Here is a 24,291-nt window from a genome sequence, read left to right on the forward strand (position 1 = left end):
ACATGTTAACTACTCGATGAGACATTCTCCAGAGAGAAGGTCAGCCCCTGACTCCAGATGACCTCTGGCTTTAAAGAATGCAGGCCCTGTGGGCACCCTGGTCCTAATCGGAAAGCCCGCCCCCTTGACTGTAAGACCGCACAGCGCCTCGCCCTCACCCCTGGTTTTGTTTATTTATATTTGGCTGCAGTACTGGGTCTTGGTCGCTGTGCGGGCTTTGCTCCGGCTGCTGTGAGTGGGGACTGCTCTAGCCACAGTGCTCGGGCTCCTCGCTGCCGGGAGTTCTCGTGGCGGGGCACAGGGGCACATGGGCACGTGGCGGGGCATGGGCTCGGCAGTTGTAGCACGGGGTTTCATCGCCCTTGCCACGTGGGATCTTCCTGGCTGAGGTATTGAACCTGCGTCTCCTGCATTGGCAGGCAGATTCTTCACCACTGAGCCACCATGGAAGCCCAGGATGCACAGTTTCGAGGGCATTAGCCCAGCGTGGCCCCCTTCACCTGGCAAAGCAATTCTTTCCTACTTCACGCCAAACTGTCCCCAAGATTCAGTTCCGTGCCGGTGCACGGAGGCTGGGCTTCAGCATCAGCAGCATCGTTCATTCCCATTAGTTCTCCCGGGCAACCAGGGTGTCCGTGGATGAGGTGCTGAGAAGACAGGGAATGTCTGTCCTCCAAAGGCCGAGCAGTTCTTCAGTGTCTCCCCTGAAGAACATTTACTCTTTTTTAAGTACCATACCCCATCCCAATCCTAAAACCTGATCCATGCCTCCAAGGAGGGCTGGTCCCACCCACCTGGCTTGGGACAGCGGCAGGGAGCCCTGGGGGCAGGATGCCCCTTCTGCCGAATGCCAGCGAGGCCGTTTCCAGGCTGCAGGACATCTGACGGACTACTATTGTGATGGCTGGGTTTTAGTAAATACTGCAAAGGAGAGGAACAAGAAGTTCTAAGAAATGCTGCTTTGGAATGCTTTGCACATGCCAACTTTCAGTGAGATTCGCTCCAAATACACCCCCATTATACATAAAGTCTTTTATTTTTGGAATATTTTCTTTCTTTGCCTGGGAAGCACTTGTTCCTGAGCTGCTAGGACTTCAGTGTCATGAGACACATCCCGTATCACATAGCATGAAGTTTCTCAGACTTCTGTTTCTGGGGGAGCAATGGCAGAACTGACCCCCAATATCTGGTTGCAAATATTGCCAAACTATAGGATTTAAACCAAAAGGACATGGAAGACACTTCACATGGCCAGTCGTGGCCTAAGTACAAAGACAGGGCAATGTTTTGGTAGCTAGTTTTCATTTGCATGACGCTGATCTTTACTCGGTGACCTCTCAGGTATTCTAGGCACTACTTGTAATTACAAAGCTAATCTGCACTCAGTCGTGTCCGGCTCTTTGCGACCCCATGGACTGTAGCCCACCAGGATCCTCTTGTCCATGGAATTTTTCAGGCAAGGATACTGGAGTGGGTAGCCATTTCCTTCTCCAGGGGATCTTCCTTCCCAGCCCAGGGATCGAACCCAAATCTCTTACATTTCTTGCGTTGGCAGGCAGATTCTTAACCACCAGTGCCACCTATTTGAGTTGTAGTTACAAAGCTAATACAGCCCCCAATTTTAACAATACAGATATTAAACCAGGGATTTTCTACACAAGTGGAATCTATGTAAAATAGACCTAATTGACAAAAACCAGATCACTCATTTAGTTGAGGAACTCATTTATTTCATGCAGAAGTCTTCATAGATGCCACATTCACAACAGGTGCAGACAAGGTGGACAGCAGGCAGCAATCAGTGTGTCTGGAGAGGCCGCAGAGAGCGGGTGGAAGGATCAAGCACAGGGCCTGATTGTGGGGTGCAGCCGGGGGGCGTGATCCCGGGGTACCGCCCAGCGCCCACCTGAGTGTGTCCGCTGGGGGGCGGGGGAGGTCACAGCGTGCGGTGCCCCGTCTCCAGCAGCATGCTCTCTAGAAGCAGCCTGCTGCTGCCCTCCAGGTAAGGCTGGTGCAGCCACATGGACAGGTAGCTGAGGGCGAGGTCGCGGTCGGTCGTGTGTGCCAGCTGCTCCACCACCACGCGCTTCAGGCGGAGCTCCTGGCTGTACATGTCGGAGAGCTTGCGGGAGACCTCGTCTGCAAGGAACGCGAGCCCCCTCGAACAGCTGCATTTGCTGGGGGGAGCCTGAGGCTGGGACGACCCGCAGCTATTTTAGTTTTTTTGGCCTTGCTGTGCTGCTTGTGGGATCTTAGTTCCCGGACCAGGGGTGGAACCCATGCCCTCTGCAGTGGAAGCACCAAGTCCCGACCACTGGACCACCAGGGACTTTGAAAAGCTGCGCGTTAAAAGCCAGAGTCAGCAACAGAACTGGGAGGAAGATGGACTTCGGCCAGTGTAGGTTAGGGTCAGATAACAAGGGAAAAGAGTGTCACGGGATTAAAAAGCAGCTGTAACCTTTTCTACGCAGTTCTTAGGAGCCTCAGTCACTATACAGAGCACATTCACCTCAAACTGACAATATTCAATGAACACCTTACATTAGGTGATTTTACCCTTTTCTCCCTTATTTAGAAGTGAGGTCTCAAAGCAACATTAAATAGTTTAGCCCTTCTTTTAAACTAATAAAACTAAAAACAGTCCTTACTGCACAACTTATTTAAGTAATGGAGTTTGTTTTCCCAGCAGCCTTTCTCCATGGGGCAGGCTAAAGTGACCCCCACTTACTTTTTAAACAAAGCTAAACAAAAAGTGAAAACCTAGCTTTCTACAAAAAAAAAAAAAAAATCTACCTCTGCTGAGGAGGCTAAGTTCATTCTACCCATTGGCTTTAAAGGACTAATGGCAGCTTGCTTCATGGGTCTCTAATGATGTTTAATATTCTCTGCTGATTGTTGTTCAGTCGCTAAGACGTATCCGACTCTGTGACCCCATGAACTGCAGCACGCCAAGCTTCCCTTCACCATCTCCCAGAACTTGCTCAAACTCATGTCCATTGAGTCGGTGATGCCATCCAACCATCTCATTCTCTGTTCTCCCCTTCTCCTCCTGCTCTCAATCTCCCCCAGCATCAGCAGCTTTTCCAATGAGTCTTTGGAAAGTAGGTAATTAGTAGGTAATTAAAGCCAAGAAAAAACGCTCATCTAAGATGCCTCCATCTCCCTCCCTCCCAATGGATCCTCCTGAATTGAGTTTTGTCAATTCAATCAAAGTCTGTCAGCTTTAGAGGGCTAGATCTAAATGGCATGAAATGCTCTCATGATCTACCCTTGAAAATAAGGCAGAAAGAACTACTTACAAAAATGGGCTGTGGGCCACGTGTGGAAGAGGGGGGGGCGTTTTCTCTCCTCCCCGTAATGGTAATCTTCTAGTTCACAAACGCCCTTGGTGGTTGAAGACAGCTTTTCCATCTTCATCTGTATTTTGGTCTGAAAAAGATATTAACTTAGACTATGAGAATATTATTTGAAATTCAGTCTTAGATTCAGTAACTTTGAAGATTTCAAGGCTAAGAAATGTAAGTCTGCTGAGACGTTGAGATGTAAGTCCAATAATTCAACACCATTCACTCTGTGTGCAGCATATTTCCTGGGAGATGTAGGTAAATGGTTGCTTCAATTTCACAAGTTTGTATTACTTCAGTAATAAACCCTGGATCTCCAGTGCTGGAGAAGGGGAAGCTTGCTGAGTCCCACCTCACTGAGCTCTCTGAATATCACTCATTTTTTGGCACCAAAGGCCTAGACGGGTGGAAAGGCAGGCTCTCCCTTTTACGGAATGAGAGACAGAAGAGGCATTTAATGAGCTCACTCTGACTCTGGGGAACTGCCTTTGAGTCTGATGCCCAAAACTCAGCCCCGGTGCACCAGTGCTGAATCAAGTCTTGGACAGAGTTTTGGGTGAGGTAGAAAAGAATAGCTTTATTGCTTTGCCAGGCAAAGGGGGACATGGCAGCCTCTTTGCCCTGAAAAACTGTGTCCACAGCCCAGGAGGAGTTTTACACGAGGAGTTTTACAGCCACGTTCAAGGGGTGGGGTTGCCAATAAGATCAGGGTGTGTGTAGGGCCTGGGCTCAGGTGGTCTGGTCTTATCTTGATGAGCTTCTCTGGTTCCTTTAATCCTGCCTCAAGTAGTTTCTTGACTGCTCCTCTCTGAATTAGCAACTGCTGGAATCCACCCTTTGGAACTCAGGGAAGGTCAGGGAGGCTGGAGTCTTTTTTTAAATTTCTTTATTCACTTCAGTCGTATGTAATGATTTTTGGCTGTGCGGGGTCTTTGCTGCGGTGCGGGCTGTTCTCTAGTTGCAGCGAGTGGGTGGGGGGCGCTCTCTAGTTGTGGGGTGCTCGGGCTGCTCACTGCAGGGGCTGCTCTTGTTGCCAAGTGTGGGCTCTAGAGCAGAGGCTCGGGAGTTGTGGCTCATGGGCTTAGCTGCTCGGCAGCATGTAGGATCTTCCCAGGTGAGGGAATCGAACCTGTGTCTCCTGCCTTGGCAGGCGAATTCCTTACCACTGAGCCACCAGGGAAGCCCCGTATTTATCTATCTAGCTGTGCCAGGTCTTAGCTGTGGCGCTTGGGATCTCTGATCTTCTCTGCAGCACATGGGATCTGTAGCTTTGGCATGTGGGATCTAGTTTCCCGGTCAGGATCTAGTCCCCAGTCCAGGTCCCCTGCACGGGGAGCGCGGAGTCTTAGCCACTGGACCACCAGGCAGGTCTCGAGACTGGGTTCCTGCCTACAAACCAGAAAGGCGGGACAGAAAGGCTTCCGTCGTCCTGCTTGGTTTCAAGTTCACTGAAACCTCTGAGGCTTGGTTTCCTTGTTGATAAAACTGTAATAACGAAAGGCAGCCCAGCACACAGGGAGGAGGCAGTGGCCACGAGGCGCTGACGGTGCCTCGGTGCACGTCAGGAGCTTGCTGTCGGGACCGGCCCGACAGAGTGCCCACTGACACGGGGGCCTGGTTGGAGCTACGTCAGCGTTTGTGAAGTAAGACACATGTGTGCAGGGACCAAGCTTTCGGATTTCAGCAGCACAGGTCTGTGTGTGTGCGTGTTTAGTCATTCTAGTCGCGTCCAACTGTGTGTGACCCCACGGACTGTAGCCCACCAGACTCCTCTGTCCTGGGATTCTCCAGGCAAGAATACTGGAGTGGGTTGCCAGGCGCCCCTCCAGGAGATCTTCCTAAGTCAGGGGTCGAACCCGTGTCTCTCACGTCTCTTGCATTGGCGGGCAGGTTCTTTACCGCTAAGGCCACCTGGGAAGCCCCATCGCAGGTCTACTGGACCACAACTCTAGGTCCCAAGTATGGAGTTAGCTTTATATACACGGGCGGGGTGGGGGGGTGGTGGTGTAAGGCAAGCTCTATCAGTCGTCAGAATCTTAACTCCCTACACTTGGTCCTTTGAGCGCTCTCCAACTACCTCTGAAGCGACTGCACTAAATTTAGCTAACATTAATTTTTAAAGGACCAGACTCTGTTCCCAAATCTTTCCAGGTTCGATATTTCATTTGGCCCAACCCCAGGGGGTAGGACTCATCATTTCCGGACGACAGCTGGGAAAATTCTCAAGGTTGCTGAGCTTGGGAAGGACACCCAATCCCCAGCCCTGCCCTCTGCATCCCGCGGCAGCTCCCCGCTGCCACCTAACGCTAAGAGAAGCTGACAACCCGAGGACAGCAAAGGGAACCCGGGAGACTCGAGCCTGGGCCGGAGGGGCCAGCTCCACCCGGGGCTCGTTCATCAGTAAGGACACCAAAGTCACACGCGCGCAGCCCCGAAGTGACACGCTCGCGGCTCCATGTCCCTCCTAACGGCAACAGCCCTCACTGCGAAATGTTCGTCCAGCTGACGGACACGGACACCTCCACCCCCCACCAAGGTCAGATTCAAGGCCAAGTCAAGCCCGGGAAACCATTCTCTCCAAAGGCTGGAGGAAAATAGGAATAGTGATATCAATATCGTCATAACATCAACTTTGGTTTTGAAACTGAGTGAGGGCTAATTCTCAAACTACTTTATTTCTTTTTGGCCATGCTATGCAGCTTGCAGGATCTTAGCTCCCCAACCAGGGATTCAACCCACAGCAGTGAAAACTTGAGTCCTAACCGCTGCACCACCAGGGACGTCCTTCGAACCACTTATTCCATTTAAAACAGAATAAATCCACTGGGGCACAGAACTTTGGGTCCTGACAACTAGCACCCATGGTCAGCCCAGGCTCTGTCTGAAGGAAGGCCTTGGGAACTAGGGCCACTGTGGGGCATGCGGTCACCTCAAAACTAGCAGCCACTTTCGGCTGCCCTGCCAGGCCACCAGCTGTGGGTGGAGGGGCCGGGGACAGGACGTGTCACCTGCTCAGCCCATCAGGCTGGGTTTTCTGGACCTTGACTCAGGTCTGACACCCTCCCAGGCCGCCCCTCTGCGCGGTCAGTGGGGCTGAGGAATGGGGTCCCGGGGCACCAGACAGCCACGCGAGAACAGGGAGAACTGGGCCCGCACGAGCAAAACCAGTCAGTCACTCCTGACTTGCCTGAAATGGGAGGCAAACGCCTCTTCCCCTGGTTCCTGCCCAAGCCCTCCTTCCCCAGCGTGGTGTGCATATGTGAAAGTGAAGTTGCTCAGTCGTGTCCGACTCTTTGCGACCCCATGGACTGTAGCCCACCAGGTTCCTCCGTCCATGAGATTCTCCGGGCAAGAATACTGGAGTGGGTTGCCATTTCCTTCTCCAGGGGATCTTTCTGACACAGGGATTGAACCCGGGTCTCCCTCACTGTAGGCAGACGCTTTACCGTCTGAGCCACCAGGGAAGTCTATAAATGAGGGACGTACCTGCTAAAGAAAGCCAAATGGCATTTAGAAACAAAATCCTTCCCAGGGTTTTTACATCTCGTTAAAAGTCACGTTAGCATGTGTCCGAAGTGTTTCTCGTTCTGATCCAGCTGGGGGATTCTGTGAGATGTTTGTGCGGAGAGGGAGCCGGTAGGCCACGGATGATGATGCTCTGGTGCGAGTGTTGTCACGTTGAACCAACAGACGACTGCCCGGCTGCATGTGCTTAACTTTGTGTAAAGCATTTCAATACACACAGGGAACTATATTCTAAATGCTGTAACAGACCATCATGGGAAAGGATGAGAGAGAGGATGTGTACATGTGTATAACTGAACCACTTTGCTTTAGAGCACAGAGGAACACAGTGTTGGAAGCCAGCTAGACTTCAACGAAACAACAAGAACTGACAATTAAGAGCTAAGTGTGACCAGGAAATAAACATTTCAGTGTAGGAACTCAGTCCTCCAGTTTTTTCTCTTCTAAGCAACGTGTGCACTGGTGTTTGGTCCAAACAAAACCACTTGCCATAGTCAAATGGGTTAATGTGGGGGAAAAGAAAATACATGTGGTCAGTTTTCAATTGGATTTTTCTGGAAATTTGACTGATTACTCTGCCTGTGTTAATTCAAGAAGCCTAGGTCCAGAAGCCGAGGTCAATTACCCAATTACTGGAGACGCTGCAGTGAACATGGAGATACGACAAAGAAAACACCAGGCCCGGACACCTTTTCCTCCAGCCTTCCTAGGAGTGGGGCTTAGAATGTAGTGACTGATGACACAGACCTGTCCTGTTTCTGCTCGGGCGCCACGTGCAAGGGGTTGGGCAGGCGGACAAGTGTTTCTTATCACAGCACAACCCGAAGGCGGACAATTACAAATGCTAATCGTTTACTTAGAGACCAACAGCCCCCTGCACGGCAACATATCCTGAAGTCAGTAGTGCCTTTCGATCAAAGTAAAAGCGAAACCACCAAGATGTCCTCAGTGCCCTATTTATTTTTCTCATTTTCATGTTTCAGAAACCATTACACCTTATAATGGATGTGCTTCTTTTCTGAAAAACTTATAAACCTATAGTCTGCCTTTTAATAGGTGGAATCCTAACTTTGAACAAGTGGTATCTTGAAGAAATACAGTGATACTCGACATATGCTGTTTAAAAAGATAAGGAAGCATGTAAAGCATTAGAAACACTTACATCAAGAAATGTTAGAACATATATACGCTCTTTGTGGAGCAGCTTTAGTTACCTGTGTTTAAGATGTGTAAGACCCTATCCCTGTGTCTGGCTGAGATGAGGTGTTTTGTCCACGTGATGGCTAGTGTGGTAGGTACCGACATCTAGCCTTGAGTTAAACAACACTTCAGAGCATCCCTTATGGAGGAGATCAGGGCTCTCAGGCCAGATCCAGCTCGGTCTATTTTTGTGCATCCCTTGAGCTTAGAATGGGTTTTACATTTTTAAGTGGTTGGAAAAAAAAAAAAATCAAAAGCAGAATATTTCATGTGACACATGAAAGTTACATGAAATTCACAGTTCAGTGGCCGTAAATAGAGCTCTGCTGGAACGCAGTTAGGCCCACTTGCCTCCGGCCGGCCTCCAAATAAAGGCAAGAGGCCCCCAAGCCTAATCCGCTTCCTGTGGGGACCGGGAGCCCCTGCGACACGCGGACCAGAAGGAGGGTCAGGACAGCATCTCGGAAACAAGGTTTGTGGGGCAGGCAGAGCGGGAGACCAACGAGGAGGCGGAGGGGGGACAGAGAGAACCCTGGCGAACGGCAGTGTGGGGCGCCGCCGGGCATTTGTGCACACCCGGCCCCGGGGACGGGGGCGGCCCCTTACCAAGCCGTCCAGGGTGGTCTGCAGCTCCTCACACAGCGCCTCCAGCTCCCTGCTGTATTCCGCGTGCTCCTTTTCTGCAGGGTCGTCGGCAGCCAGGCCGCTGCTCTCTAATTCTATCTTGTCTCTGCTCCTGGACCAGGTGGAAAAGCGGGAACAGAACACACGCCGTGAGGTCGCCTCCCTTCGTTAGGGTGAACCCTAGAAAACTCAACATCCGTGTACACGCGTCGTCGTCGACTGTTCCCACCGGTGTCATTTCACATCATCATGTTTACATGGTATTTACGTACACGAGGAATATGCCCATCCGCTGCTCAAGTCTGCCCTAGGACAAAGTCAGTTCCATCCAGCCCTGTGGCGGCCTCAGTGGGCAGGACACGGTCATTTCCTCAGAGCCTGCCAGCTAGGAACGAGTTTTGTAAATGGAAAGCTGCGACCCACGGCACCTGAAATTAATCTAGTGGCTCCACAGTCAACATTTAAGTGAAAAAATGAAACATTAGATTATCAGACAAGATCTTCTCCTTGTTGTTCATTTTGTAGTCCAAAAAGTTTAAAAAAAAATGTTTGGCACATACTTGATTTACAATGCTGGGGTAGTTTCCACTGCACAGCAAGTGAATCAGCCACACATAGACAAAGAGCCACGCTATTCTTAGATTCCTTTCCCATCTAAGCCATTACAGAGAGTTCCCTGAGCTACACAGTAGGTCCTTATTAGTTATCTATCTTATTTACAGTAGTGTGCGTGTATGTGTCAGTCCCAAACTCCCAATGGATCCCGCCCCCCACCTCCAACTTCACAGAGCACCTTATGTAGTCAGGTAAGAGCTGCCTCATGGAACCTGCTGAGCAGGAGAAGGGACCAGAGGGCTGACATGTCTGACGTGCTTGGGAGAGCTGGCAAGGGCCAGGGGTCCAGTCCAAGAAGTTAAGACTCTAGACTCCGGCCAGTAGACAAAGATATGCAGCTTTGAGAAATTAAAACTGTTATATATAGATCCACACTCATGTTTCTCTTCAGGTCATTTAAATCTTTCGCCTTTTACTAAAATATTTCCATGGGTAGGAACAAGCTTGAGTCTTGACTAAATTTTTTGAGGCCTTGCGTAAGCCAGGCTGATTAAAAAAAAACAAAAACAAAAAAACCCAAACTAAAAACATATATACAGGAAGTGCAAAGAATAATAAAGCAAATCTTTCAATCAGAACTGGCAAAAACAGTTTCTTCATAATATTTTTGTCTTTTTAAAAGAACTTGCTAAGGGAAATCACACTCCAGCATGGGGAGCTCTGAGCACCCCACTCCACGTCTGACTCCTGGTCACCATAGGTAGACACCCAGGGCAATGTCTGGGAGGGTCTCAAGCCCAGGGGCTTCTTTCCCTGTGGCATCTGGGGTGAGGGCACAGGGAAGCATTCAGGTCCCCAGCCTAGAAGCTACCCAAACCCTGTCCTGGGTTTTTATGGAGGCTTCCTTATGAAGCCACAATTGATTAAATGCTTGGCCGTCACTGATTAACTCAACCTCCCCAGAGTGCAGGTGAGGGGGCAGGTCTGACAGTGCCAACTCCAATCGCACGGCTGGTGTCCCCCTCCTGAGGGGTTTTCCAAAGGCCCCGTTATTAACACAGGCTCGGACATCTTAGAAAGGGGCCTGTGATGACCACAGGGCGCTCCTTAATCATTCTGGAGCTAATTCAGGAACTGGAGGACCAAAGAACAAATATTACTATAATTAAAGAGTCTTCCATAGCTCGGGTCCCTAAGGAAATCATAAGGGTTTTAAGAGCCATGTGCCAAGAACAGGGACAAAAAGACCAAATCTATGTATTTTCTAGTGATAGTCACAACACCGCAGAAATAAAACGCAGCACTCTGGAGATGAAGTGGTACCTGCCCTACCGTCCCACTCAGTCATCCTAGAAGGTACCAGCGCTTGAGTCTGTCTCCTCCCTTTGATCATTTGACATGCAGATGTAACCACGAACAATTTGTAGCATAATTTTGTTTTTAAAATGCACGTACATTTCATAACTGTGTGCATTGTTTTATCAGTTGCTTGTTTGCTTTATTTATCCATGTTGCTGGAGGTCACCCGGCCCACTCTAAAAGACGCCCATGAAATGTCTGCCCAATCGCTAAGGCGGAAGCGCACAGAACACGTTCTGCCGGTACTTACAACAAACTGATTTTCATGTTGGCAATATTGCTTGCAGTAGCAAAACCTCCATCGTTGAGGGTTTCCCATTTCAGGATTAAATTATGCCAGTCGGCCGCATTGTCCTTAATTTTTCTTGCACTGACCGATAAGACGGGTTTTCTTGGCGTTACAGTTCCGAGAGTCTTTCCTGACAGGGAGGAAGAGAAACATCACTTTGTGAAATTCATGATCACAGTTGGGGGGAAAATGGTCCTTGTGATGTGCGACAGTAAGACTATCTAAAACACTGCATAGACAGGACAGATCGTGTTGTTGAAACGAAGACGTGCGGATGAATGTGAAAGTTCCTGGGACAAGACAAAGAGAATTGTTTCTACCTTTAAAGTCTCAGCAGATAAAGCTGAGTTCTCTCGAAGCCTAATGGCTCCACACTTTTCACCCAGAGCACTCTGATGTGAATGTTAAAGTCACTCAGTCGTGTTCACCTCTTTGTGACCCCATGGACTGTAGCCTGCCAGGCTCCTCTGTCCATGGAATTCTCCAGGCAAGAATTCTGGAGTGGCTAGCCGCTTCCTTCTCCAGGGGATCTTTCCAACTCAGGGATGGAACCCAGGTCTCCCACATTGCGAGCACTCTGACCACTTGCAAAGGTCGGGATGGAGGCAGAGCTGTAACTTTCTGCTGCCAGGCTCTGACGCCCCTGCCTTGGCACTCCCATTCTCTAGCCTCAGGCACTCTGATACCCGGCATTTGCTCTGAGCCCTGTGGGTAACTGGTGCTAGCCACTCCAAGACTGAGAAGACTGGACCCCAGAGACGCAGTGATGGTCTCAACGCTCCAACACAGGAGGAGGTCCAAACTCCTTCAGGACCTGGCTCCCTCTGGGCCTCACTGCGGCCCCACCTTGAAGCCTCTCAATCGCTAGCTAAAATCAACTACTGGCAACTCTTGAAAAGTTCTCTGCATGTGCAGATCTCTCTGCTAGAAAGTTCTTTCCTTCCTCAGAATAATGCTGTCCATACACTGGGACTCACCCAGACCCCAGCTCCTGTGGAAAGCAACACCCAGACCACTCAGGCTGTCTGGCCCTCCCATCCCTCTCTTCTTCTCTACTTAGAATCCCTCAGGGACTTCCCTGGTGGCCCAGGTTCAAGCCCTGGTCAGGAAACTAGATCCCACATGCCACAAATCAAGATCCTGCATGCTGCAATGAAGATCGAAGATCCCTCATGCTGCAACTAAGACAGAACACAGCCAAAAAACCGAAAAAATCCTTCAAAGGCATCTCATGACCCACAGGATAAGGTCCAAATTCTCAGAGAGGTCCTTAGGAATCCAGGACACACAACAGTTTGGAGTCTAGATTCTAAAGACCAGACTGACTAGGTTTGAATCCCAGCTCTGTTACAGCCACCTGCACAATCTTGGGTAAGTTAGTTAACCTCTCGTGGCCTCAAAGTGTCCATCCGTAAAATGGGGATAAACCACATCTACTTCCGAGTTGATGTGAAGATGAAATAATATACGCAAAGCTGTGAGGGCCTGGCATATGGCAAGTATCCAACACAGTATGTGTTACCGCAAGGGCCTCTCCAATGTTTTTTCCACCACTACCAAGCAATGCACTCAACCCTGACACTGTCTACTGGGAGTCAGCAACAGATTCCACAGGTTAATGGCTCAGTCCTGTAAGACTCCTCTCCTCTCCTTCCACTTCAGATGCCAGCCTCAAGTCCAGGTTGCCACGTGTGCCTCTGACCTACAGGCTATAGATCAGAGGTTCCAAAGGCCCCCCTCCTGAGGCTTGATTAACTTGTTAGAGTGGCTCACAGAGAACTCAGGAAAACGTTCTCTTTACTAGGCTACCAGGGAGAGCCAGATGGGAGAGACGCAACGCAGGCGGGCAGGGGAGCAGAGCGCTCTCCTTGCACCCCCACCTGCTCACCAACCTGAACATTCTCACAACCCTTCACTTTTGGTTTTTTTATGGAGGCTTTGTTACATGAGCACAACTGATTAAATGAGTCACCACTGGGGCTGATTTAACTCCAGCCTCCCTCCCCCAGTTGGAGATGGTGGTTGGGGTGGGTGGGACTGAAAGTTACAACTCTAATCACATGGGTGGCTCCCCCTTGACAACCAGCCCCCACCCTTAGGCTACCCAGGAACTTCACTTTTAAATATCATTGATTTTTTTCATTCACTTTTTATTTAGACAACTGTCCAGTATTTGCTGAGTGCCTACATTACACCAGACATGGGGGAGGAAGTGAGCAAACTACATAGACCAGGACCATTTTCATGGAACTTACTTTCCAAAGAGGAGGTGGATAACAATTAGGTGATCATCAGGTTTTTTTTGTTTTCTTTTTGGCTGCACCATGCGGCATGTGAGGTCTTAGTTCCCAGACCAGGGACTGAACCCAAGTCCCCTGCACTGAGTCTTAACCACTGGACCGCCAGGGAAGTCCCTATGATCATTAGTTATATCATAAACACCAGAGAATAAAAACAGGATCTTGTGTTAAGAGTGAACCCCGAAGACACTGTCATTTAGGCTGAAACCTAAATGATGAGAAGTCAACAGCAAGGACCCTAAGTGAGAATGAGCTTGGTGAGTGTGAAACAAGACCCAAGTGGCTAGAATGAAAAGGAGAGAGAGGGAGGAGTAGCTGAGGAGGCAGTCAAGACAGCCAGAAACTTAGAGGCCAAGATAAGACGTTTGGGTTTATTTCAAGTCAATGAAAAGCAAGCAGGAAGCTTTGAGTAGCTACACGACCCGATGTGGGTTTTTAGAAAGTCACTTCCACAAAGAAGTCTTCTTGGATCCCAAGGTTAGGTTAGGACTCACTGCACTCTATACCTGAACACCCTCGACTTCATTAAGCTTCATTCATGACACTCACCTGTGCAGTGCACTTGCTTGTTTAACGCCTGATACATTCCTTGACAGACTAAGTTCCACCACAGTCGTGACTAAGGCTGTCCCGTTCCCTCTTACAGTTTCAGCACATGGTGAAGGAAAGTCACTCAGTCCTGTCCAACTCTTTGCGACCCCACGGGCTATACATTCCATGGGATCCTCCAGGTCAGAATACCGGAGTGGGTAGCCTGTTCCCTTCTCCATGGGGTCTTCCTCACCCGGGGTTCGAACCCAGGTCTCCCGCATTGCAGGCGGATTCTTTATCAGCTGAGCCACAAACGAAGCCCTCAGCACATAGTAGGTGCTGACCAGAACGTGTTAAATGGAGGAAAAAACCTCTTACCGCCTGTACCACAATCTTCTAAGGAGTTCCCTCACCGAGTAGGGGCTCCTTGCGGGCGAGGAGCACGTGAGAGTCATCATCTGTCTGCCCCATAACACAGCACATATCTAGGAACCAAAAACAACGCTCTGACTTCAAGGAACTCAAATGAGATCAGGTATCAGCCACAGAGCAGGACAGCAGCATAGCGAGTATCTTACTTATTTTCTCCAAGCCTCGACTTCCCACCTGTTGATGACACTTCAAGGGATCGCAGTGAGGCTCAGTGAGCACTCGCTGAATGACAGCTTGTATTACAAGCAGGAAACTCTGTGGCCGGGAACTCTGACTGACGGGATTTCAGGGAAAGCGATCTGCTGGTGCTAATTTATAACGACAATTTCAGTGTCAGGATCTGCTGACGCTCCTTTGTATCATTTTGGCAAAACTGACTTCCAGGCCGACTGCGGAGGCTGTGCCGGGGCCAGGCACGAATCGGCACGCAGCTCGGGAGACTTCCGGCCGCGGGTCCAGCTCCAAGACCAAATCGCACCACTCGCACCCTTCAGCTTGGGGAAACCGACCCTTGTCACGCACCTTCCATGCCTTCCGCAGGGATCCCGGGAAAGAGACCCGAAGCCCCGCCCACGTCGCCGGAAGTCCGCCAGCGTCACTTCCGGCACGCCCACCGCCCCTAGATAGGGCTCTGCCGCTCTAGCCGGCGGCGGAGCCGGCAGTTCCTCGGCGGTGCCCGTCGCGTTGCCCAGGGAACGGGCTCCCGGCAGTCCCCGCGGCCCGGAGTCCATCCCCACCTCCTCCGGCCCTGCCGGGCCGAAGAGTCCGGAGGGGCTGCCGCGGGAGGTGAGTCCCGCCACGCCGCCCGGCCCCGCGCTTCCCCGCCCGAGCCGAGCTCCCGCGCCTCAGGGTCTCACTGCCCGTCTCGCCCCCGTTCCCGACCCCCGCCTCGCCCGCGCCGGGTGGCCGAGGCCGTGGCCGTGGCCGTGGCGCACGAAGCGTCGGGCCCCGTTCTGGGCAGAATCGGGCGGCCGGCTGAGGGAGCCGTCGTCGCCCACGCCTCTGGGCGCCGCGGGTCCGCCGCCCCGCGCGCGCGGCTCGCTCGCCCCTCAGGGTCCGCGCCTTCCCTCTGCCGGGCCGCGCCCTCGCACCCCGGCGGGCCCGGGAGCCGAGCTCCAGGGTCTTTCTGAGGAACCCTGCGTCCTGTCCCCCACAGCCTCTCAGTCCCGGTCCCTTCATCCGCCCACCAGCGCCTGGCACCAGGCCTTGGCTCGTACCCAATCGATGCTATTAACTGTTCGTTAAATGGATAAGTGAGCGACTCGCCTCTCAGTCCTTTAAGGCCTCAGGCAAGATAGTGAGTGCAGGTTGAACTCTGCGGCACCCCGGAGTCAGACCCGTCCCATAGCACTGCCCCTTCTTAGCTGTGTGCTCAGGGCAAGTGATGTCTCCTTTAACTTGAGTTTCATCGTCAGTAAAGTAGGGATTGATAATAGTTTCCAGCCCTGGCTGGGTGAGAGGATTAAATGGGTCAGTGCTTGTGAATTGCTCAGCACCGGCGCTGTGCATTTCAATAAAGGCTGGCTAGCCCCTGCGGTCCTTACCCACACAGCCTACTTTTCTCTTCTCTGCTTTTTTGTTCTTCATCCCTTTTCTTGCTGAGATTCAGGAATTTTATTCCGTCCTATTGCTTCTGTTAACATTTGTTGGCAGAGTGTGGGGTACCAGCCTGGCAGCACCCTTGCCTTATCTGCTGGAGCGATCAGTTGCACTTGGACTTGACTTCCTCCTGGTAGCCAAGGTCTTGAAAACTTTTAAGGAAAGGAGTTCTGAAAATCCCCAAACTCAGATCCCAGCATGGGCAGAATCTGGGGACAAAGTCATTGTAGCCCTTGTGTTCACCAGCCCTCCTGGTTCCCTGAGCTGCAAAGCACTTTGTACTTTCTCTCCCTTAGAAGCTGCAGTGCACCTTGATAAAGCTCTTAAGTTTGGTTTTTTTTTTTTTTTAACATCCCTTGTTGGTTCATTCAGCAGGTAGTTATTTGGGGCCTGTTTTATGCCAGCCACAGTACCAGCTTCTAGAGATGCTGTGGTGGACCAAGCAGACCCAGCTCCTGCTCCCAGGGAACTTTCCAGCTTGAGAATCAGCAGGTGTAGGTACTGGGGATGCTCTGCTCGAGTTTTCAGGACTGGCTTGGAGGCTGGTGGTGGAATAAGGGTGGTCCTCTTCTGAAAGAGTGACTAGTAAGGAGCTTTTGTTAGGTTTAAGTTACTTTGTAGTCACATTGTCTTTTTCAGCGCAAGATTGGCTCCTGTTGGATTTGCTTTCCCTTTTCTCTAAGAGAAACTAGACTAAGTTTGGGGAAGGCCTCATTTCATCTTAGCTTCTGTGTAGTTTGGACAAAATGGCTCCTGGAACTTAGTGGGGAAAAGGGAAGGAAGCAGGCATGAGGCAGAGCAGCTGATTGAACTTAGAAAAGTGGAGAATGGATTGGAAAACAGTTACTCCTAGCAGAAGCAAGTCTGGAGTCAGGCCTGGAGAGATGTCTAGATAGAGAAGAGCATAAGAGCGTGGTAGAATCCGGGGGAGTAGTTCATGGCTCTGTGAACTGCTGAGGCAGAAGTGAGCTGTCATTCAAAGTGTGTGTCAATTTTAAATGAATGTATTCTTTGGCCCCAGACATAAAGAGACCATTGAATTTTTGCATAATGATGGATGTAAGTGATGTGGAGTGGTTTTCTGTGTTGTTCTGTCATACCTCAGGAATTCTGGCAGTGTTTAGAGAGAGAGTAATTCAACAGATACGTGTTGATTGTACCACACTCCCTGGTGGTCCTTTGGAGACGAGCAGGATGTAGGTGAAGACTGGCAGGAAGCCACGGAGGAGGACTGAGAGCAAAGCATGTGGTCACTGCCCTCATAGCGTCCTGTGAAGGCAGAGAGAGACCAGCGAGGTGTCAGAGGGAGTCTGCAGGCTTCCTGTGGCCAGTGTGTCCTTACAAGATATGTGTGGGGGAAGACGCGAAAGGGACTTTGCAAAAACCATGGGTGTTCTGGGCTGTGGTGGCAAGCTACTGTGGCTGGCAGTGTGGGGTATGTGGAAGGAAGAGTGGCCTGAGATGAAGCTGGATGCAGGCTGCCTTGTTGAAATGCTCCGCTTCATGCTTTGATCAGACGGCAGCCTCTGAGCACTGGCTAACCAGCAGGCTTGGGATCAGGGAAGTGACCAAATTTAATCTGAAAGGTAGATGACTGCCTCCTTCTCAGTATGCTCAGCCATAAGATTTTACACAAAGTCAAGTGGGCCGTAGGAAGTATCACCAGGAACAAAACTAGTGGAGGTGATGGAATTCCAGCTGAGCTATTTCAAATCCTAAAAGATGCTGTGAAAGTGCTGCACTCAATATACCAACAAATTTGGAAAACTCAGCCAGTCTAGGACTGAAAAGGTCCATTTTCATTCCAATCCCAAAGAAAGGCAATGCCAAAGAATGTTCAAACTACCACACAATTGCACTCATCTCACATGCTAGCAAAGTAATGCTCAAAATTCTCCAAGCCAGGCTTCAATAGTACGTGAACCATGAACTTCAGATGTTCAAGCTGGATTTAGAAAAGGCAGAGGATCTGGAGATCAAATTATCAACATCCGTTGGATCATCGAAAAAACAGGAGAGATCCAGAAAAACGTCTACTTCTGTTTTATTGACTACGCCAAAGCCTTTGTGTGAATCATAACAAACTGTGGAAAATTCTTCAAGAGATGGGAATACCAGACCACCTTATCTGCCTCCTGAGAAATCTTTATGCAGGTCAAGAAGCAGCAGTTAGAACAGGGCATGGAACAACAGACAGGTTCCAAATTGCGAAAGAAGGACATCAAGGCTGTATATTGTCACCCTGCTGATTTAACTTCTATGCAGAGTACATCGTGAGAAATGCTGGGCTGGATGAAGCACAAGCTGGAATCAAGATTGCCGGGAGAAATATCAATAACATCAGATATGCAAATGACACCACCCTAATGGCAGAAAGCGAAGAAGGACTAAAGAGCCTCCTGATGAAAGTGAAAGAAGAGAGTGGAAAAGCTGGCTTAAAACTCAACACTCAGAAGACTAAGAGAATGGCATCTGGTCCCATCACTTCATGGCAAATAGATGGGGAAAAAATGAAAACAATTGACAGTCTTTATTTTTTGGGGCTCCAAAATCACTGCAGATGCTGACTGCAGCCATGAAATTAAAAGATGCTTGCTCCTTGGAAGAAAAACTATGACCAACCTGGACAGCATATTAAAAAGCAGAGACATTACTTTGCCAACAAAGGTCTATCTAGTCAAAGCTATGGTTTTTCCAGTAGTCATGTGTGGATGTGAGAATTGGACTATAAAGAAAGCTGAGCACCAAAGAATTGATGCTTTTGAACTGTGGTATTGGAGAAGACACTTGAGAGTCCCTTGGACTGCAAGGAGATCCAGCCAGTCCATCCTAAAGGAAATCAGTCCTGAATATTCATTGGAAGGACTGATGCTGAAGCTGAAACTCCCAACACTTTGGCCACCTGATGCCAAGAACTGACTCATTGGAAAAGACCCTGATGGTGAGAAAAATTGGAAGGCGGGAGGAGAAGGGGACAACAGAGAATGAGATGGTGGGATGGCATCACCGACTCAATGGACCTAAGTTTGAGCAAGCTCTGGGAGTTGGTGATGGACAGGGAAGCCTGGCATGCTGTAGTCCTCCGGGTCACAGAGAGTGACATGACTGAGCTACTGAACTGAACTGATAAGATTTTAACACTTAAAAGAATCGTGGATGTTGTAGCCAGACTTTAAAAATAGACTGTACAACAGGGAGACTATCACTTCCTAGAGATTTTGGAGAGAATCCTTAAACCATTAGAGTTGTCAGGGTGCTTTGGTAACTTATAACCATTGTATTAAGTGGATAATTTAGACCATTGTACCAGGTGGATGATTTTTAAAAACTGCCAATCAGGTATTTGGGTGCTATCAGTCCGTGTGAAGTCAGCTGCCACCTTCTAGATGTGTGGATTGTGGTTATAATGGGGGAGGGAGTTATCCTGTCTTGAGGAAGAATGTTGTGATTTTTATGTATTTAATGGAGTTATCCATGACTAGGGAAGCATTATTGATTTTAAAGATTGGATTGAGAATATTCTTTTGCAGTAAGACCTGAAGTTAACTTCTTAAATTTTTTCATTCAGCAGATTGGTAAGGTGTTGTTAGGTACTAGGCTTTTCACTGGTAAACAGGAGAGAATTTGTGTTGCTTACAGTGTCATGAGTGAGATGATCATTAAACTGTTTATCAAATAAAGTAATTAAAAGTGTGATGAGAATTATGAAAGACAAGATGAAAAGTTGAGGGATGTGGGGACTGATGGACACTGTCAGTGGTCTGGTCAGGGGATGTCTTTCTGAAGCCAGATGTGTGGAGTGAGATGAATGGTGGTGGGGAGCAGGGAGGATAGTCAGTTCTGAAGCTAGAGGAGGGAGTGAGTGGGTGGTAGAGACAGAGCTTAGAGGATGAGTGGGGAGAGGTGGGCGTGTGATGGGGGAGCCGGGAAGGGGTCAGACCACACAGAGCCTTGTCGGGCACAGAAAGGTATTTGGCTAACTCTCAAAGCACTGGGAAGCCCCACTGAAAAATTTTGAATAGGGTGAGTGATATGAGAGCCACCCATGTCTTTCAAAGAACTTTAAAAAAAAAAACACCCTTTTTCGGGGCTGTTTTAGGTTTACAGTAAAACTGAGGGGAAGCTGCAGATGTTTCCTTATACTCCCTCAAAGTGAAAGTGAAAGTTGCTCAGTTGTGTCCGACTCTTTGCGATCCCATGGACTGTATAGTCCAGAATACTGGAGTGGGTAGCCTCCAGGGGATCTTCCCAACCTAGATTGCCTTCTTTCATTTAGTAATGTGCACTTCAAGTTCTCCATGTCTTTTCATGATTTAATAACCCATTTATTTTTAGTGCTGAATAATATTCCAGTGTCTGGATGTACCAAAGTTTGCTTATTCATTCACTTACTAAAGGACATCCTTATTGCATCCAAATTTTTACAATTATGATTGAAGGTGCTATAAATATCCTGGTGAAGGTTTTGTGTGGATGTAAGTTTTGAACTCCTTTAGATAAGTACCAAGGGCTGCATTGCTGGATCATATAATAAGATTATGTTTAGCTTTATAAGAACGCTTCATATTGTCTTCCTAAGTGGCTGTACCATCTTGCATCCTCACCAGCAATGAATGAGAGTTCCTGTTGCCCCACATTCTCACCAGTATTTGGTGTTGTCAGTATTACGGATTTTGGCCATTCTACTAGGTTTATAGTGGTATCTTGTTTTAATTTGCATTCTACTGATGACATATGATGTGGAGCATCTTTTCATAGACTTATTTGACAACTGTATATCTTGTTTGGTAAAATGTTTTATTAAGATCTTTTGCCCATATTTTAATTGGGTTCTTGAGTTTTAAAAGTTCTTTGTATATTTTGAATAGCAGCCCTTAATCAGGTAGGTATTTTGCAAATGTTTCTCCCAATCTGTGACTTGCCTTCTCCTTCATTTGCATAGTCTTTTGTAGAGCAGAAGTTTTTAATTTTAATGAAATCTAGCTTATTAGTTACTTCTTTGATGGATCCTGCCTTTGGTGGTGGTATCTAAAATGTCGTCACCATACCCAAAGTCATCTAGGTTTTCTCCTATATTGCCTTCTGGAAGTTTTATAGTTTTTGTGTTTTACATTTGGGTCTGTGATCCATTTTGAGTTAATTTTTGTGAAGAGTGTAAATTCTGTGTCTAGATTCACCTTTCTCCCCATGGATGTCCTGTTGTTCCAGCACCATTTGTTGAAAAAGCTATCTTTACTCCATTGTATTGCCTTTGCTTCTTTGTCAGAGATCAGTTGGCTATGTTTATTTGGTCTATATCTGCACTTTCTCTTCTGTAGATTCATTTGTTCTTTCTCCAGTGCCACACTATCTTGATAATTGGTGCTTTATAGTAAGTTTTGCAGTCAGATTATATCAGTCTTCCAACTTTTTTTTTTTTCCCTTCAGTATTGTGTTGGCTGTTCTGGGTCTTCTGACTCTCTATAAAACTTCAGAATTATTTTGTTGATATCCACAAAATAACTTACTGGGATTACACTGAATCTAAATCAAGTTGGGAAGAACTGACATCTTGATAATATTGAATTTTCTTAACTATGAACATGGGGTACTTCTCCATTTATTTAGTTCTTTTGATTTCATTCCTGTGACTTTTGTAGTTTTCCTTGTATAGCTCTTTACATATTTTGTTCAATTTATTTTATTTGGGGGGATGCAAATGTCAATGATAACTGTGTTTTTAATTTAAAATTCCACTTGTTCATAGCTCCTATATAGAAAAGTGATCGACTTTTGTGTATTACTCTTGTATTCTGCAACCTTGCTATAATTGGCTGTTAGTTTCAGGAGTTTTATTATTTTGGATTTTCTACACAGATGAACATGTCATCTGCAGAGATAATTTTATTTCTTCTTTTTCAGTCTTACATTTTCTTGTCTTATTGTATTAGTTAGAACTTCCAGTATGATATGGAAAAGGAGTGGTGAGAGGGGGACATCCTTGCTTTGTACCTGGTCTTAGTTGGGGAAACTTTGAGTTTCTCACCATTAAGTATGATGTTAGTTGTTGGATTTTTTTGGTAGATATTCCTTATCAGGTTGAGGAAGTTTCCCTCTATTTCTGGTTTACTGAAGCTTTTTGTCTTGAGTGAGTGTTGGAGAGCTGATACTTTCTTGTTGTTTTGGTAAAAGCTTCATTGAGAATTCACACATCATGTATATTACCCATTTAAAATGTCCAATTCAGTGTTTTTTAGGATATTCATAGAGTTATGCAGCCACCACTACAATCAATTTTAAGACATTTTACCACCCTAAAAAGAAACTCCATACCCTTTAGCAACCATCCCCACCCTCACCCTTTTCTCCTCCCACCTCTAGGCAGTCACTGATCTACTTTCTGTCTGTAAACTGGCTTACTGTCACCATTTGCGTATTTCATGTTGGTGGAATCATTCCAATGTATGATCTTCCATGTCTGGCTTCTTTCACTAGGCATAATGTTTTCAAGGCTTATCATATTATAGTGTATATCAGTACTTCATTCCTTTTTATTGCTGAGTAATATATTGTTGTATGGATATACCATGTTTTGTTTATCCATTCATCAATTGACGGACAATTGGGTTGTTTTACTTTGGTTTTATGAATGGTAATATTTTGAAATCATTTAATTTTTTGTGTAGACATATGTTTTCATTTCTCTTGGGTATATAATTAGGAGTAGAATTGCTGGGTTGTATGTAATTCTGTGTTTAACCTTTTGAGGAACTGCCAGACTTTCCCACGGTGACTGCCTCCTTAATTTATTCTCTCCCAGCCATGCATGGAGCTTCCCGGGTAGTGCTAGTGGTCAAGAACCCGCCTGCCAATGCAGGAGACGCAAGAGATGTGGGTGTGATCCCTGGGTCAGGAGGGTCCCCTGAAGTAGGAAGTGATAACCTGCTCCAGTATTCTTGCCTGGAAAATCCCACAGACAGAGGAATTTGGCAGGCTACAATCTGTGGGGCCACAGAGTCGGACACGACTAAGCGTCTAAACAGCAATGTATGAGGGTTCCAGTTCTCCACACCTTTGTTAACACTTATCTGTCTCTTGATTATAGCCATCCTAGTGAATGTGAAGTGATAACGTCATTGTGGTTTTGTTTTGCATTTTCCCTGATGATCAATGTTGTTGAGCATCTTTTCTTGTGCTTATTGGCCATTTGTATGTCTTCTGTGGATAAATGTCTATTCAGATCCCACTATTCAGTTGCTCACTTGAAAATTATCTTTTAATTATTGAGTTTTAAGAATTTTTCATGTATTGTGGATGTAAGTCCTTTGTCAGATAAATGATTTTTTCCCAGTGTGTTGGTTGTCTTTTCTCTCTTTTTTTTGGCTGCGCTTTGCAGCATAGAGGGTCTTCGTTCTCCGACCAGGGATGAAACCTGTGCCCCTGTGTTGGGAGTGCAGAGTCTCAACCACTGGGCCACCAGGGAGGCCCCCTTCTCGTTTCCTTTCTTTCTGTTTGGCTGTGCTGGGCCTTCGCTGCTGCGCGCGGGCTCCCTGCAGCTGTGGTGAGCGGGGGCTGCCCTTCGTTGCAGGGCTTCTCACTGCCGTGGCTTCCCCTGTTGCGGCGCGTGGGCTCTCGGCGCATGAGCTTCAGCAGTTGTGGCATGCAGGCTCAGTAGTTGGCTTGTGGAATCTTCTAGACCAGGGACGGAATTCATGTCCCCTGCTTTGGTAGGTAGATTCTTCTCCATTGTACCACCAGGGAAGTCCATCTTGTCCCTTTTTTTTTTGGATGATGCCTTTGGAGCACAAAAGTTTTTAATTTTGATGAAGCCGGAGAGCTCGCTTTGCCTGCTCTGTGTGAGCCTCGACTCCGGGGGCAGGTATGGAAGCAGGAGAGCAGTTGTTCCAAGGACCACAGGGTGGTCCAGGTGAGAGGGGTGCTGGCTTCAGCTCGGGCATGGCCACAGGGCTGGTGAGAAGGGGCCAGCGGGAGGCAGCTGGGAGACAGAGCTGGTGGAACATGGTGAGGGATTGCTGTGGTGGGAGGGAGGGAGGGAGGGAGATCAGATGGATGCTGGATTTCAGATTAGATAATTTCAATCAGCTGCCTGTCGCCTGCTGTAGAATTACCGCCGTTCTTAATGGTGCTTGGCAGGTGAGTCCTGTAGTCCCTTCTCAGACACTTGAAGTGGCCTTTGGTTGTGTGATCACTGACTGTGCCAAGGAGATGGCCCAGGGACCCTGACCTTCTGTATTATCCTCTAACATCTCCTAAGCCGCCTCCACCAAACATGTCGTGTACGTTAGAATAGTGTGCCTGCCCTGCAGGTGCAGCTTTGAGGCGAATCCTTTGCCCCCTTCTAACCAGACTGCAGTTTCCAAGCTCCCGTGTGGAGATTGTGGAGCTCTCAGCGAATGGTGTCAATTCAAGTGAATGGGTTTTTGAAACCTAAATGTCATAATTTGACAGAGCTACTTTGAGGGAAAAGGCTTTAAAAGAGGAAATAACATTCACTGACTTTTGTGAAGTGCTTGGCCCACCTGCCTGCTTCCTC

At 48.1% G+C, this 24,291-nt stretch overlaps 2 protein-coding genes and 1 non-coding gene across 15 annotated transcripts in view; 2 read left to right on the forward strand and 1 right to left on the reverse strand.

Annotated features, from left to right (window-relative positions):
- Nucleotides 1-1,708: 1,708 nt before the first annotated feature.
- On the reverse strand, nt 1,709-14,744 carry CINP (cyclin dependent kinase 2 interacting protein). Of its 3 annotated transcripts, none has more exons than XM_061159460.1 (5): nt 14,682-14,744; nt 10,858-11,026; nt 8,676-8,805; nt 3,300-3,429; nt 1,709-2,139 (listed from the first exon to the last, which is right to left on the reverse strand). In XM_061159460.1, the coding sequence occupies exons 1-5, from the start codon at nt 14,686-14,688 to the stop codon at nt 1,937-1,939; spliced, it is 639 nt and encodes a 212-aa protein (XP_061015443.1). In that variant the 5' UTR covers nt 14,689-14,744; the 3' UTR covers nt 1,709-1,936. The 3 variants fall into 3 exon arrangements, with proteins under 3 accessions (XP_061015443.1, XP_061015441.1, XP_061015442.1); XM_061159458.1 differs by lacking the exon at nt 14,682-14,744 and adding an exon at nt 14,141-14,664; XM_061159459.1 differs by lacking the exon at nt 14,682-14,744 and adding an exon at nt 13,746-14,076.
- LOC133068745 (U5 spliceosomal RNA) lies at nt 9,680-9,796 on the forward strand. The gene has a single exon (XR_009695693.1). It is a non-coding gene; the product is annotated as a U5 spliceosomal RNA (small nuclear RNA).
- A 47-nt stretch (nt 14,745-14,791) lies between the features above and the next one.
- The window catches only part of TECPR2 (tectonin beta-propeller repeat containing 2), a 100,263-nt gene continuing 90,763 nt past the window's right edge, over nt 14,792-24,291 (forward strand). For all 11 annotated transcript variants that reach the window (XM_061159463.1, XM_061159466.1, XM_061159467.1 and 8 more), the window contains exon 1: nt 14,792-14,945. The gene's annotated coding sequence lies outside the window, so the exon portion shown is untranslated. The remainder of the gene's footprint in view (nt 14,946-24,291) is intronic.

This window comes from Dama dama, chromosome 13, assembly GCF_033118175.1.
Source record: "Dama dama isolate Ldn47 chromosome 13, ASM3311817v1, whole genome shotgun sequence".
NCBI classification, from domain to species: domain Eukaryota; kingdom Metazoa; phylum Chordata; class Mammalia; order Artiodactyla; family Cervidae; genus Dama; species Dama dama.

Bases quoted from the DNA above. Each gene is read 5' to 3' on its own strand.
- CINP (XM_061159458.1), bottom strand. From the start codon at position 14,210: ATGTGCTGTGTTATGGGGCAGACAGATGATGACTCTCACGTGCTCCTC. The intron at 11,027-14,140 runs GTGAGGGAACTC...CCTCCCTGTCAG, and splicing joins CCGCAAGGAGCCCCTACTCG to GAAAGACTCTCGGAACTGTA. The intron at 8,806-10,857 runs GTAAGTACCGGC...CACCTGGTCCAG, and splicing joins AACATGAAAATCAGTTTGTT to GAGCAGAGACAAGATAGAAT.